Genomic DNA, 12,361 nt, shown 5'->3' with positions numbered 1-12,361 from the left:
AAGTCAGATTATGTTTGGAGAAACAAAATGATGTAGCCTCTGTCAGCATCTCTTTCAGAAGGCAGTGCCAGGCTCAGCAGACTCCCATGCTTAACCGTTTACATTTCCCGCAGCAGGAGGCTTAAACAAGGGCCACTTCATGCAGGAAGCCTGAAGGTTATATTAACATAACCCCATACTTGACTTGTCTTAGCTCTAATACCACCCTTTAAAACACTGCCTAATACAGAAAAATGGCTTACATACTGTAGATTATATTTAGGTTTAGATTTTGCCCTGTGTGATATTTTACAATATTTTACAATGACTATGGTTATAGAGTATGGACAATGATTTTATTGACACACAGGTGCTCTCATGTACTGTATGCATGCACAGACATGCACTTTAAAAGAAGAAAAACTTATTTGCATGTCAGTGTCAATGATACGTTAGGTCAGTAAGTATTGAAAATAAGCACTGACTTTCAAGATTTTATAAAAATGAAGCATTATATTTGTCCATAATTGAATTATATAATTTCTGCTTTTGAGCCGAATAGGGTGTAACTCACTGTAATGTCACTCCCACTATTCACTAACATTAATAATATTATTTATTACAATCTTAGAACTTTCATAGCATAACTCAGCACAAAATCATTGCATTTTTGAATGTTTTTTTTAGTGGGGTTGCAGGTTACAAAAAAGCAAGAAAGAATTATATTCGTATTTCTAATGTGTTAATGCATGTTATCTTGGAACCATGTACAATGTTTGTTTCCATGTCATCCTTCACTGCTCATTCAATAGGCAGTAGTATTTGTACCAATCCCCCCCAAAAAAGTGATTGTCATTTATGCTAAACACCTCTCTCCTTTCCCAAGGCACTCTCACAATAGGTCTTTGCCCTGAATGGACTCCCAATTTCCAAGAAACCAAGAAGCAAAGACTCAGGAAAGTTTAGAAAGGAGTTTAGAAAGGAGCATTAGGATGTTTAAAAATGCACTTTGGGTAGTGGTTTACACTGAATAGAGCTTAAAATGCTTGATGTGGAGACCTGCAGTAGTAAAAAAGTATAAGAAAAACTTCATATCAAGGGCTCTATTCACTACCATGCTTTTGAGTGCTGAGGCCTGTTCACTGAACAATAACCATTCAGGCAGAGTAAATGCTTTTGAAATGGATTTCATACAGTCTGGTCTATGCCAGGGTCAGAGCTGCACTACTGCTTTAGTTAACGGAAGACAAAGTATGTTAATAATGAGATGTTTTGACAATTTTATCCACACATGGTCTATGAATCTTAAATTCCACAAAATATTTGTTTTGCAATATGAGGCATTTTAGAAATGTATAGCACTTTAGAAACTTTAGAAATGTATAGCACTTTTCTTGCATAATTTATAATAGTCATGATAACACCCCTTTTAACGGTGTATGAAAAACAAATCGTTGCTCAATATACTTTAATCATATGCCTTTAGAGATGATGCATGTGCATGCTGAAAGCTTAAGACGTACCATGAATGAACAGAGAAGGGGGTTACATTCCTTTGTCGGGGCTTACCCAACTCAGCTCAGTGGATGTGTTCAGCAGGCTGTGTGTGTGTGTGTGTGTGTGTGTGTGTGTGTGTAGAGAAGGGGGGTGAAGTCTGATGGCCAGCCTCACAGCTAATTAGTTCAGCTCTTGACAAAGGTGGGCCAGCCACAGAAGGGGAGTCATAGTGCGAGGGCTCCACACACTCCACTCGAGCCTGCAGGACACAGAAAGGGAAGAGTTCCCCTCAAACTTTCCCCAGTCATAGCTGGAACTTGTAGAGAACTGTCGTTCTTTAACTCAGAGCACATGAGACAGCTCACAAGCATAGCAAGAGTTACTGCTGGAAATGAGAGATGACTTCTACACCAGACTCAGATGATGACAGAGCCTTTAAAGATTGTAAGTAGAATTTGATCATTCAAAGCTGCATCTGTATAATTTAATCACAGAGTTGGGGTTAATAATAATCACCTGCCTCAAGGTTGGATAAAATGAATGAACTGATTGCATGTTCTGCAGTACTATTAAAATTAAATGTGAACAAAGAATTTAGCATATGATTAAAGGAAAAATTAAACTAATTTTCTAAATAAAACCGAATTGAGCTTAAACTTTAGTCCCCTGAACTCTCTCAAATGTTATTGTATGTTTATTGAGCTGTTTCAAGAGAAGTACAAGTTAGCAAGAACATGTTTTTTTAAATAGAATAAAATAGGTCCAGATTTCCAATAATTAAATTTGTCTCTAATAATAGTGGTGTGTTTGGTTTGGTTTTGAATTTCTGGTAGTGATTTTACAACAGTGTGTTATATTCAGCATTTCTCTCCGCAGTGCTAGACTATAGTATTTCAATAATATAGCTGGGTAGTGCTCTCTGTGGCTAGTTTTATTCAAATAAACAAAAAATGTAGACAGAGCTCCATTATACAACAACTCTCTTTTCTTTTCTACATGACCCCTTCAAAACAGCATCCAGGGTGTTGTTTTTTGTTCCTCATAATATTTCTGCTGACCCGCTCCATGAGATGGATCTGATTAAAGTGCACCTCTGTAACCATTACTTGGGGTTATGAAATGACACATTGAAGCCATCACACGAATACTGCTATCGCTTGAGCTTTTGACGCTCGTCTGAAACACATGTTCAGAGCCAGAACACCTGCTTAATTGGATAAATAAGCGTTCCCTTGTGTTGATGTTGGACAGCTCTCACACTGCTGTTGAGATAAGTGACAGGCCTAAGCTGGAGGTAAATCTTTTCTGTCTGAGCCATGACATCAGCTCTCTGTGGCACACCTAAAGTGGGGAGATTTAAAGAGCTCTGAAACCACATAATAAAAACAATGTTTTTACACACTAGGGGAAAAATGTTGGAAAATAATATTTATCCTAGGGCACATCTACACCACAGCTGTGCCGAATATGTGTGGTGTACATGGTGTGTATTGAATCTGATGACAGTAATGTGTTACGAGACAGACAGAACCTTTTGTGGGATTTGTGCAAACGACTCGGACAATGAAGACAGAGAGTGTAAGAGAACACTCAGCAAAACTTGAGAATGCCTTTAGCACACACTTTCGTTTCTTCCCTGATGACATTTCAGCAGCAAAGCTGGCACTGGAACAAAAACCTAAACCAGTTCTAAGCGTATAAATTTCACACTGAGAACCATTTTCATTGTTTGGCCCAGTGTTGACAGAAGCTAGCCCTTCACAATGATATATGATCAATTTGCAGTATGTCCCAGGACATAAAAAATTTGAATTTAAGAAAGAATATCTGGTCCTATATCAGCATAAAACTCTTCATGAGGTTTGGCACATTTTTCTTCACTTGATGCCTATTGATTAATAGCTCTGATATTAGAAGGTGAATTCTTTGGCGAGCGGCACAAGCTCAATAAACATTCATGTAGGGATACTTGGTTGTAGAGGAGTACTCATTGTTTTGCCACCAATTGTTTTAAAAGCCTGATGTTATAGGTGTTTAAACTTAAACACCTCTTATCGGTGTCTGACATGCACCTTGGAGATTCCTAACATTAGTCTACAGGCATTAGTTTAGGAGTCTGCTGCATGAATAAAAAGGAAATGAATAATTCAGGAAGATAGGGAACTATTGTGCAGTCTTGGACTATTCGGTTCTCATGGCTCAATATGTCTCTCAGTAACTTTTCACCCAGACCAGATATTTCTAAATTGAATGAAAGACAAATGTCCTATTAATATTTTTTAGATCGATTCAGTTACAGATTACAGTTTTGAATCACAATTAAATATTTGTCTTGTTGATGTGTTTCCAGTGAACGTTGTCGGAATGCTGCATCTATTCTGGGAGCAAAAACAGGTGAACAGGGGCACAAGTGAGACTGAGAATCTAGTAGTTTATGAATCCATTCCCTCACCAGGACCTCCATTTATCTGCTATGTCACCTTACCGGGAGGGAGCTGCTTTGGCAACTACAAGGTAAGCGAATTGAATGTGACCACATACTGTGCAGGAAGGCTGCCAGGACAGATGATCTATTTCAATGTCAGTGTGCAGAATATTTGTGGGAAATTAACCTCCAGTCGACTATTTGGCAGCAATACTGGCCTTGTCAGGTAGTAATGGGGTAAAGGGCACGTCTTTGGTGTGATCCTGCGCCTTTGTTCAATTGGTCCTATCAACACTATCCCTCGAGCTCGGGAAAAGAGAGTCTTGTGTGAAAACTAAGGTTAACAGGTGGTTCTTGTTAGCTCAATTACTCCAAGCCACTATGCAAAATGATTTCTTTCAGCTGAAGGAGGAACACTTGAGGGGACAGAACCTAGAAAAACAACACACTAATGGTTTCGGTTTATTTATTGTTGTTCATGTAATTGTAAAATTAATTAATTAGAGTTTTAGTGTAGCAATGGATTAGTATACCCAAATAAACAGAAGAATTCAGAAATCTTGTTTGCATTTATCATTGTGAACATCTATATATATATATATATATATATATATATATATATATATATATATATATATATATATAAAATTACCAATCAAATGTCAATGAAATCTTTTTCAATCACTAAGTGTGAAGTGTGAAACAGATTGCGTGGATGAGTGCCGTCTGATAATCCAGAATCCTTTGCCATGGTGTTTGTAACCATAGCTAAAGCTTGAGATGTTTGCTTTTTGAGAAGCACTGAGGGCCAGCTGCTGCCCTTTAGAGGAACTGAGGAACACCAGGGAGTTGAAGGCAATGTGCTGATCTGCCTGCTTGAATAGCTTTCGGCTCCTTTGATCAGCGTGTGGGCACCGGAGGCTTTCACGCCGCCTGCCCTGCGAGCGTTTCCTTTTCTATGGCCTCGTTTCATGTCCGGAACACAACAGAATGTCGCCATAGAGGGGTTTTCTCGAGCTTTTTCCTTTATCAAAGAGACTGCTCAACAGCAAGCCTTGATAATTCCTTACTTCTTCAGCTTTCTACCCTTACATTTTTTGGTTGTCTATTTTTTTTTCTATTTCTTTGTACATATCATTCATTCATTCTTACTTTTTGAAGAGGGATGATGTTTGTGTTTGTGTTTTAGGCATTGCTAGTGACTGATCTCAGCTCAATTTGCCTCCAAACTCACTCTGTTACCTCCAGAGTTATAAAGCAATTCATATTTCTATGCTAGTGCAGACAAGGGCTTATGCTTGAGAAACGCTTTTTAAATTAATGTGCCTATAAGCTTCCCTCACAAATATTAAAGCCCTAAATTCTAACCTTTACTATACATTCGCATTAGCATACATTAAAATGTGATTATTTCTGTTTGATTTCCTGACTTCCTTATCTGTCTGTTCTTATTAGTATTGCTACACAAAGGCAGAAGCCAGGCGTGATGCCGCTCGTATTGCTCTGATGAACTCAACATTCAATGATTTGCCTTGTCGTCGTATCACTCCAGAATTCATCACCCGCAGCATACAGGAGGCTGTTGCCACCACCAGTGTAAGGAAACCCAACTCTTTAACTGCATGTTTTGCAATGTATTGATTGTTATGTATGTAACAAAATAATCATAAATATTTTCAGAATTGGGTTTTATAATTTTTATAATTTTTTGTATAATTAAATTTTTTTTTAACAGATTTAAGTAAAGATATACTGGGCACATATACATATATGTATATGTATCTCACCATGTGAGAGGGGTATGCAGGAAACACACACACACACACACACACACACACACACACACACACACACACACACACACACACACACACACACACACACAAACAGAAGGCTCTTAGTTTTTAATGCAGGCAATCAAGCAGATATGAAGCTTCTGGGTCCAAGGGAGTATTATCATTTACAGCTGACAAAATCATTAAAGTAATTCAGTGTATGTATTTCCAAGGTTCATTTGTTCATCCTTAGTAAGTGCCTGATTGTTGTTAAAGTGATTTAAATATTGCTACAATTTAGTTTATAATAACTTATTATAATAATTCTAGGAAATCAAACCAAATATACTTTCTTTCAGCTTCTCCCATTAGGGGTCACCACAGCAGATCATCCATATTCATGATCCACATGTTCGATTTGGCACGTTTTTTTTTGTTTTTTTTTTACACTGGATGCCCTTCCTTACACAACCCTCCCCATTTATCCGGGCTTGGGACCGGCACTAAGATTGCACTGGATTGTGCAACCCTAATGGCTAGGGTTGGTTTCCTGACCGGGGATCGAACCCAGGCCGCAGCAGTGAGCGCACCGCATCCTAACCACTAGACCACCAGGGAACCTGGGAAAGCAAGCTAAATAAATTTGTTTAAAAACTGCAAAAAAGATTTAAGATTTATTTTAACCTTTGGGCAGCAGAGGCTTGTACGTCTCCTGCCCTGCAACCGTTTTGTTCTAGTGCCTAATTAGGGTTGAGGTACTTTAAATTTGATCCATATTTTAGAAAATAAAACCAACTAAATTTGGTGAAACTGAAACCAACTAAATCTGACACAACTGAAAAAACAATAATTTTGCACAGGCTTGCTTATATATTCAGTCTGGAAATGTCATAGCCAAAGTTCAAATTGACAGTGCTGGCATTTCTACCACTGAGATTTTCTGGTGTTTTCCAGCATTTCATGTGGTATATTTAAATTAAAAAAACACTTCTGATTATACCAAACCTGCCTGAGTTTAGAAATACAAATATTTGGAGCGCTAAACAGATACGGATTAAGAAAGTGACATGGCCATACAATCGACATTGCATGGGCTTATGATTTTCTTGTGGAATATATAAAATCCCTCACTATATTCTATTAGCATTCTCACACCATTTATACTCAAGGAGGTGTATTCACGTAGTACAAATTAGTGAGGAGGCATGCGGATGATTCCAAAACCTACAACCACAAAAAGTGTTCTGTCTGCTACACTCCTAATGGACTTCCCAGCTTCCACTGAAACTTGCCAAGCTTTTTACGATCAGCGTGTATGTGTGTGTGTGGTCTCTCTTCAATCTCCTGCCATTTCTCATGTTTGGTGTGAGCCTTTTGTTCCCCAGCAACGATTACAACTTGCTTTGATAACAAAGCAAAAGACGTGTTGCAGGGTCTAGTCCTCCCACTGCATTTGTGTCTCCTTCAAGATGAGTGATTACTGGCTAAGAAGTCACACTGTGATTTACTGTTTTCAGGGTAACATGGAGGACGCCTCAGACCCGAGCACTAGTTTAGGAGCTTATTATCTCATGCTGAAATCCAACACAGGAAAAACCATGCTGGAATTTCAGGTGTGAAAAATCTCATTATCTTTCAAAGATATTATTTTGGCGAGAAAATACTTTTGCAATAGTCCAAGGTTTTGAAATAGTGGTTCTAATGCAGTTAGATGGCCCATGATGTTTCTTATTGGTTGTAATGCACTTAGATCTACAATATAAGAAAAGTCGATAACAGTCTCTCATTTTTAGTGAGTAATTTCATCAGACATCTGGATGGCAATATTTTCTCTACTTCAAATACAATACATGTATGCTGTTTAACATACATTCCATATGCTAACCAAAATGATTCGTCATGACCCTAAAAAACATTTTACATGCACTCTTAACTTTTTGAGAAATAACTCATGTTTTATGAAGCTCTTATGATTTTTGTCGTTATGAAAACACAATGCTAGATTGATGTGATTTAAATGTTGATCTACCAATGTGCTAAGCTCTAGAGATGAGTTGAACATCTGTGTTGAATTAGTAATTAGTGTGATGAATATTCACAAGCAAGATGTAAAACTAATGAATTATCATGACTGTTAAGTTACTCAAAAAATCTGTTCCCTTTTTAAGGAATTAATGACAGTTTTTCAGCTGTTGCACTGGAACGGGACACTAAAGGCGTTTAGGGAGAGGAGATGCAGTCGCCAGGTATGTACTGAAAATACGGTCTCTTTTTTCCTTGCAGCACCTTTGAATATAAATTTTTGACTTGTGTACAAAGCATCCTCACTATGCTGTGTGTGTGGAACAGGAGGTGGTCAGGTACTACTCTGAGAAACGCTTGGACGAGTGCATGCGTAGTCACATGGCTCTGGACTGGCTGCAGAGGGAGAGCAAGCGGCCTGGTCTGCTTTCGCGGGAGCTGCAGCTAGCCATTAGGGAGTTGGCCCAGGCTCGGCAGGCCGGACGAGAGCTTCGCTTCTACAAAGAAAAGAAGGAGATCCTCAGCTTGTCTCTTAGTCAGGCCGCCTCTGACGAACTGAAGGCCTACTGTGGAGAGGAAGAAGAATCTTGGAGAAATCGACAAGCTTCCTTGACATCTCTCACACATGGTGGCCATTGTTTGGCGGGTAGCATGATAGACCCATTAGAACATTGTGAGTTTTATTACCTTGATAGTGGGAGTGACAGAGAGTCAATGGGCTGAAGTGTGTGTGTTTGTCTTGGTGGAGACCACGAATATGATATACCTGGCAGTTTTGACCTTGTTGGGGAAATTTAGTTTTGTTTTCTACAAAACATTATTTAATAAAACAAGACAAAAGAGACAAAGGATTTCCTTTTGGTTACTGTGATTAGAGTCAGGGTTAGAATAAGGAGTTTGTATAGCCTTAATTAGCTGCACTAATAATTATCCCATTGGAAGGTCCTCGTGAGGACTGTATGACAAACATGCGTGTGCGTAAAGGGAAAAATCAAGACTTACTTTCAAGAGCCTGTATGTTGTACATTTTCTATTCCTTTGTTGAGTTATTTTTCCAATGTACTGTAATGTAATAAGTTTGCAGCTAAATGAGCTCCTGTGAAAATCTGATTTATTTAGCAGTAACCATATTAGTAGTACATTTAGGGATTGAACTTCTTGAGAGCAGTGCCGGCTCTCTTATTGTTTAGGTGGAGAATTTTATAACTTGGCTTGTGTTGAGCAACAATCATTTTGTATTTCTATTGCCTTGGGATTTAGAAGGGAACGTGAAGAAACCCCTGATAGATTTAGCTTTGGCCACAGGGTGGCACCATATCCTGTAAATGGTTTTATCTACAACTAGGGTAGAAAATATATTTCTACCCAAGACCTGTACATTTCTTCCTGAATAATAAACTGAATTTAAATAAATAAACTGAAAAAAATATTCAAAGTGCTTTAAATGCAGCCTGTCGTTGTGTATTTGATGTTTGATAGTGAAGATTTCTGGTTATTTTAATAAATAATCATTTGTATGATTTATTATAGAAAAAACATGTAAACACACTTAAAAAATGAAACTCTTGACAGCATTTATTAGTGTTGTGTCTAATTTAGATCTAATTTATATATTTTACAATACAGTTAACTATCTTATAATTGGGAGTATATTAGGAGTCTGCGAATTGGATTTTAAGATGTAGTCTACATATAGTGAATGATTAATTTCTAGATGTTTCTTTTTTATTTGGGACACACAAGACACCTGGTGTTCATTAACAAATAATAAAGTTAAATGGTGAATATTTAAAACTTACTAGAGGATATGTTTCCATTATTATATCAGAAAATATGATGTTTACTTTCAGCATCTGTAGTGTGTATGTTTTGTTCAAATGGTTTGTTCAATGTGAAAAACGAATCACTGAACATTAAAACTTAAGGCCATATTTATTCTATCTAATGATATAGATACAAAATAGAACCATGCAAAATCTGCTCATTATTCCCATTTAGTGAGTGCAGTAGCCCAGGCTGAGGAAAAAAGAACAAACAAAGCAAGTCATTAGTGTAAGATTCTCCAGTTCATTCACTCCTTGAGCAATTGCAAAAAAAAAAAAGTAGGCCATACGAGATTTCATTTTTTTCCCTCAACTTTTTTTCTCTCGCAGTGGTTGCTAGGAGACTGTTGAACCTACGGCAAGAAATCATGAGTTACAGCCGCGATGGGCATGTGTCCTCCACTGTGCTCTATGTGGGAACTGATATTGTTATATAAGATGCTAATTTACCCTTTTCTACCTTGTTTCTGCTTTTACTTTACATTCCAGTTCTTGGTTCTTGGTAGAGGTGCCCTTATTGACCTCCATCTCTCGATCTGCTTTCCATTTCGTCCAGGATGATCAAATATCCCACTCCCAAAACTCGCAGTCTACAAAACACCTTGTTATTTTTCAACACTGAATCATTTATTCAGAACGCATACGTTTTGCATAAATTAATCAAGTTGCACTGCAAGCCGACTTCAGCTTTGGTCAATTTGCTCTTCACAAACAGCCAGTTGGGACCCAGTTGGTGCTTATTTTGCTATTTTCTAGGAGAAGCGCTGTGCCAAATTGAATAGTTATAGAGGTATAGACAGGAAAAGCGTCGAGATAATAGCATATTTAGCTCTATTTTCGAGTGAACATGCCTTCCCCTCTCCAGGGAGGGAGAGTAATTTTCCACAGCTAATGCTTGTCACAGGCCTGATGGACCAGACTTTGTGACGTGACTGGCTTTCTCCAATTTACTGGGTTAAAACCCATTTGGAATCAAATAGCATGACATTCCATTCTTTCTAGTGTGCAGCTCAGGGCAATGAAATGTAAATTGCAAAGTCCTGTTCTAATACTGATTGTGAGAAGAAAAAACTACGCATTTCAGAATGAGTTAGAAGCTGATGATACAGGAGTGAAATATTTCCATTTTAGATATTAAATGAATAGGCAGAGAAATTGAATTTTAGCGAGTGGAGTGGAAAATCGCAGTGCTGAAAAAATACGTACATGATTCCTCTCTGCCATCTAACGCTTGTTGGTCCAGATAAAACATGCCAGATGACAACAAAAAGTAATGATCTCTCACGTTAATACCAAACTCGACATTTATTGCTGCTGTTTCAATCAAAGTTGATTGATAAGAGACAAGGTCATTAAATGAAATCAGTTAAGCTGAATTAAGTGAGTATAGAACATCATTTTTATTCTTATCACAATCTTTTTTTTATTAGTCTTCACTCACTTGTCAAAATAGGAACTCCTGCATGGGATTGGAAGAGAAAGATATTAGATTCTTCTGTGGTAATAATAATAATAATAATAATAATAATAATAATAATAATAATAATAATAATAAAATCACAGTGGCACAAGGGGAAGCATTGCTGCCTAACAGCTCAAGAATCCACAGTTTGATCCTAAGATCAGACTTCTGTCTCTGTGTGAGTTATACGTATATTCCTGTACCTATCTGTGGTCTCTTCCGGTTCCTCTCACCTCCTAAATACTTGCTGGTAGATGGAGTAGCTGCCTAAAAATATACCCTAGTTGCAAATTTCCTTATGTAGGTACCAATGCGAAGGATTTAATCCAGGTTGTATTCCTGCCTCTGCTACAATGTTCCTTTCATTTTATGAATTAAATCTGTAATACTACTATTAATACTACTAATAATAATACTAATAATAAATTATTTATTTTTATTCTAATTATAAGAAGAAATTATATAATAATTTAATAATAGTAGTAGTATACAGTTAGATTCAATAGAATTCATACAGCATCATTCTCAAGTGCAGGGTTGCGCTTAAAAAAAGGCTGTATTTTGATCTTGCTGTATTAAAAAGAAAGAGCTTAGCATCCACTGTTATAATTTTGCATCTACTTAACCTTGCGTAGCCCTCCTGTCAAGACGTCTGTGGCAGTGTGTGCTCGGCCCAGCTTCAGTGCCATGTGGCTGCACTTCCTCCAACACTCTCTCCCACCTCTCATGCTTGTTCTCACACATGAAGGACATCTCACTCTTCTCTCCTCCTCTTTCTTTTTAATTCACACTGTTTTGTGATGAAGTCAACAGCATGAGCAGCCCATGTGCTGCCGTTTGATGAGCTGGACTTTTTGTAATTCATTTTGTAGTATGAGGCAGAGTTCTGTTTCATCTAAGACTATCTATCTATCTATCTATCTATCTATCTATCTATCTATCTATCTATCTATCTATCTATCTATCTATCTATCTATCTATCTATCATCTAATTGTGTATTAGCTCTGGAAGAGTGACATCACACTAAGGGACCAATTTTATATAAATTATGTCTGACAAGTGAAACGATGCACTAGAAAAAATGTGGGTTTTTCCCCCCTTTTTTTCTGAAAAATCTGAGGCAGATGGAACTGTCAGATTGTCCTCTCTGCATAGCTGAGCTTCTGAATCCTCACCCACTTTATTGCTGAAGTCTTGTTCAACATAAACACTCTGTCTTCACTGACATAGTGCCATCAATTCCACATAACTAACAGGAGAACAGCGCTGAAATAGAAACCCAGCATGAGCCTCAGTCACACTGTTATTTACTGCTCCTAACTGTCAGCCATGCAAAGAAAACTGCCTGAAAGAAACACCGCAGATAGAGATTAAATT

General features: G+C 37.6%; 1 protein-coding gene across 1 annotated transcript; it reads left to right on the top strand.

Moving 5' to 3' along the window:
- The first annotated feature begins 1,703 nt into the window (after positions 1 to 1,703).
- lix1 (limb and CNS expressed 1) lies at positions 1,704 to 9,496 on the top strand. Its single transcript, XM_046841179.1, has 6 exons — positions 1,704 to 1,920; positions 3,827 to 3,990; positions 5,357 to 5,497; positions 7,194 to 7,289; positions 7,845 to 7,922; positions 8,026 to 9,496. Exons 1-6 carry the CDS (start codon positions 1,875 to 1,877, stop codon positions 8,419 to 8,421), a joined length of 921 nt encoding a protein of 306 aa, XP_046697135.1. The 5' UTR covers positions 1,704 to 1,874; the 3' UTR covers positions 8,422 to 9,496.
- The last annotated feature ends 2,865 nt before the right edge of the window (positions 9,497 to 12,361 follow it).

Source organism: Silurus meridionalis, chromosome 27 (assembly GCF_014805685.1).
Source record: "Silurus meridionalis isolate SWU-2019-XX chromosome 27, ASM1480568v1, whole genome shotgun sequence".
NCBI lineage: Eukaryota > Metazoa > Chordata > Actinopteri > Siluriformes > Siluridae > Silurus > Silurus meridionalis.
The sequence above is the reverse complement of the archived record's forward strand: the minus strand, read 5'-3'. Positions and strand labels throughout refer to the sequence as shown.

What these genes read in the sequence shown, in the direction of transcription:
- lix1 (XM_046841179.1), top strand. Translation starts at nt 1,875, where the DNA reads ATGACTTCTACACCAGACTCAGATGATGACAGAGCCTTTAAAGATT. An exon ending in GCTGCTTTGGCAACTACAAG is followed by an intron (nt 3,991 to 5,356) that starts GTAAGCGAATTG and finishes TGTTCTTATTAG; the next exon opens with TATTGCTACACAAAGGCAGA. An exon ending in AGGCTGTTGCCACCACCAGT is followed by an intron (nt 5,498 to 7,193) that starts GTAAGGAAACCC and finishes TACTGTTTTCAG; the next exon opens with GGTAACATGGAGGACGCCTC.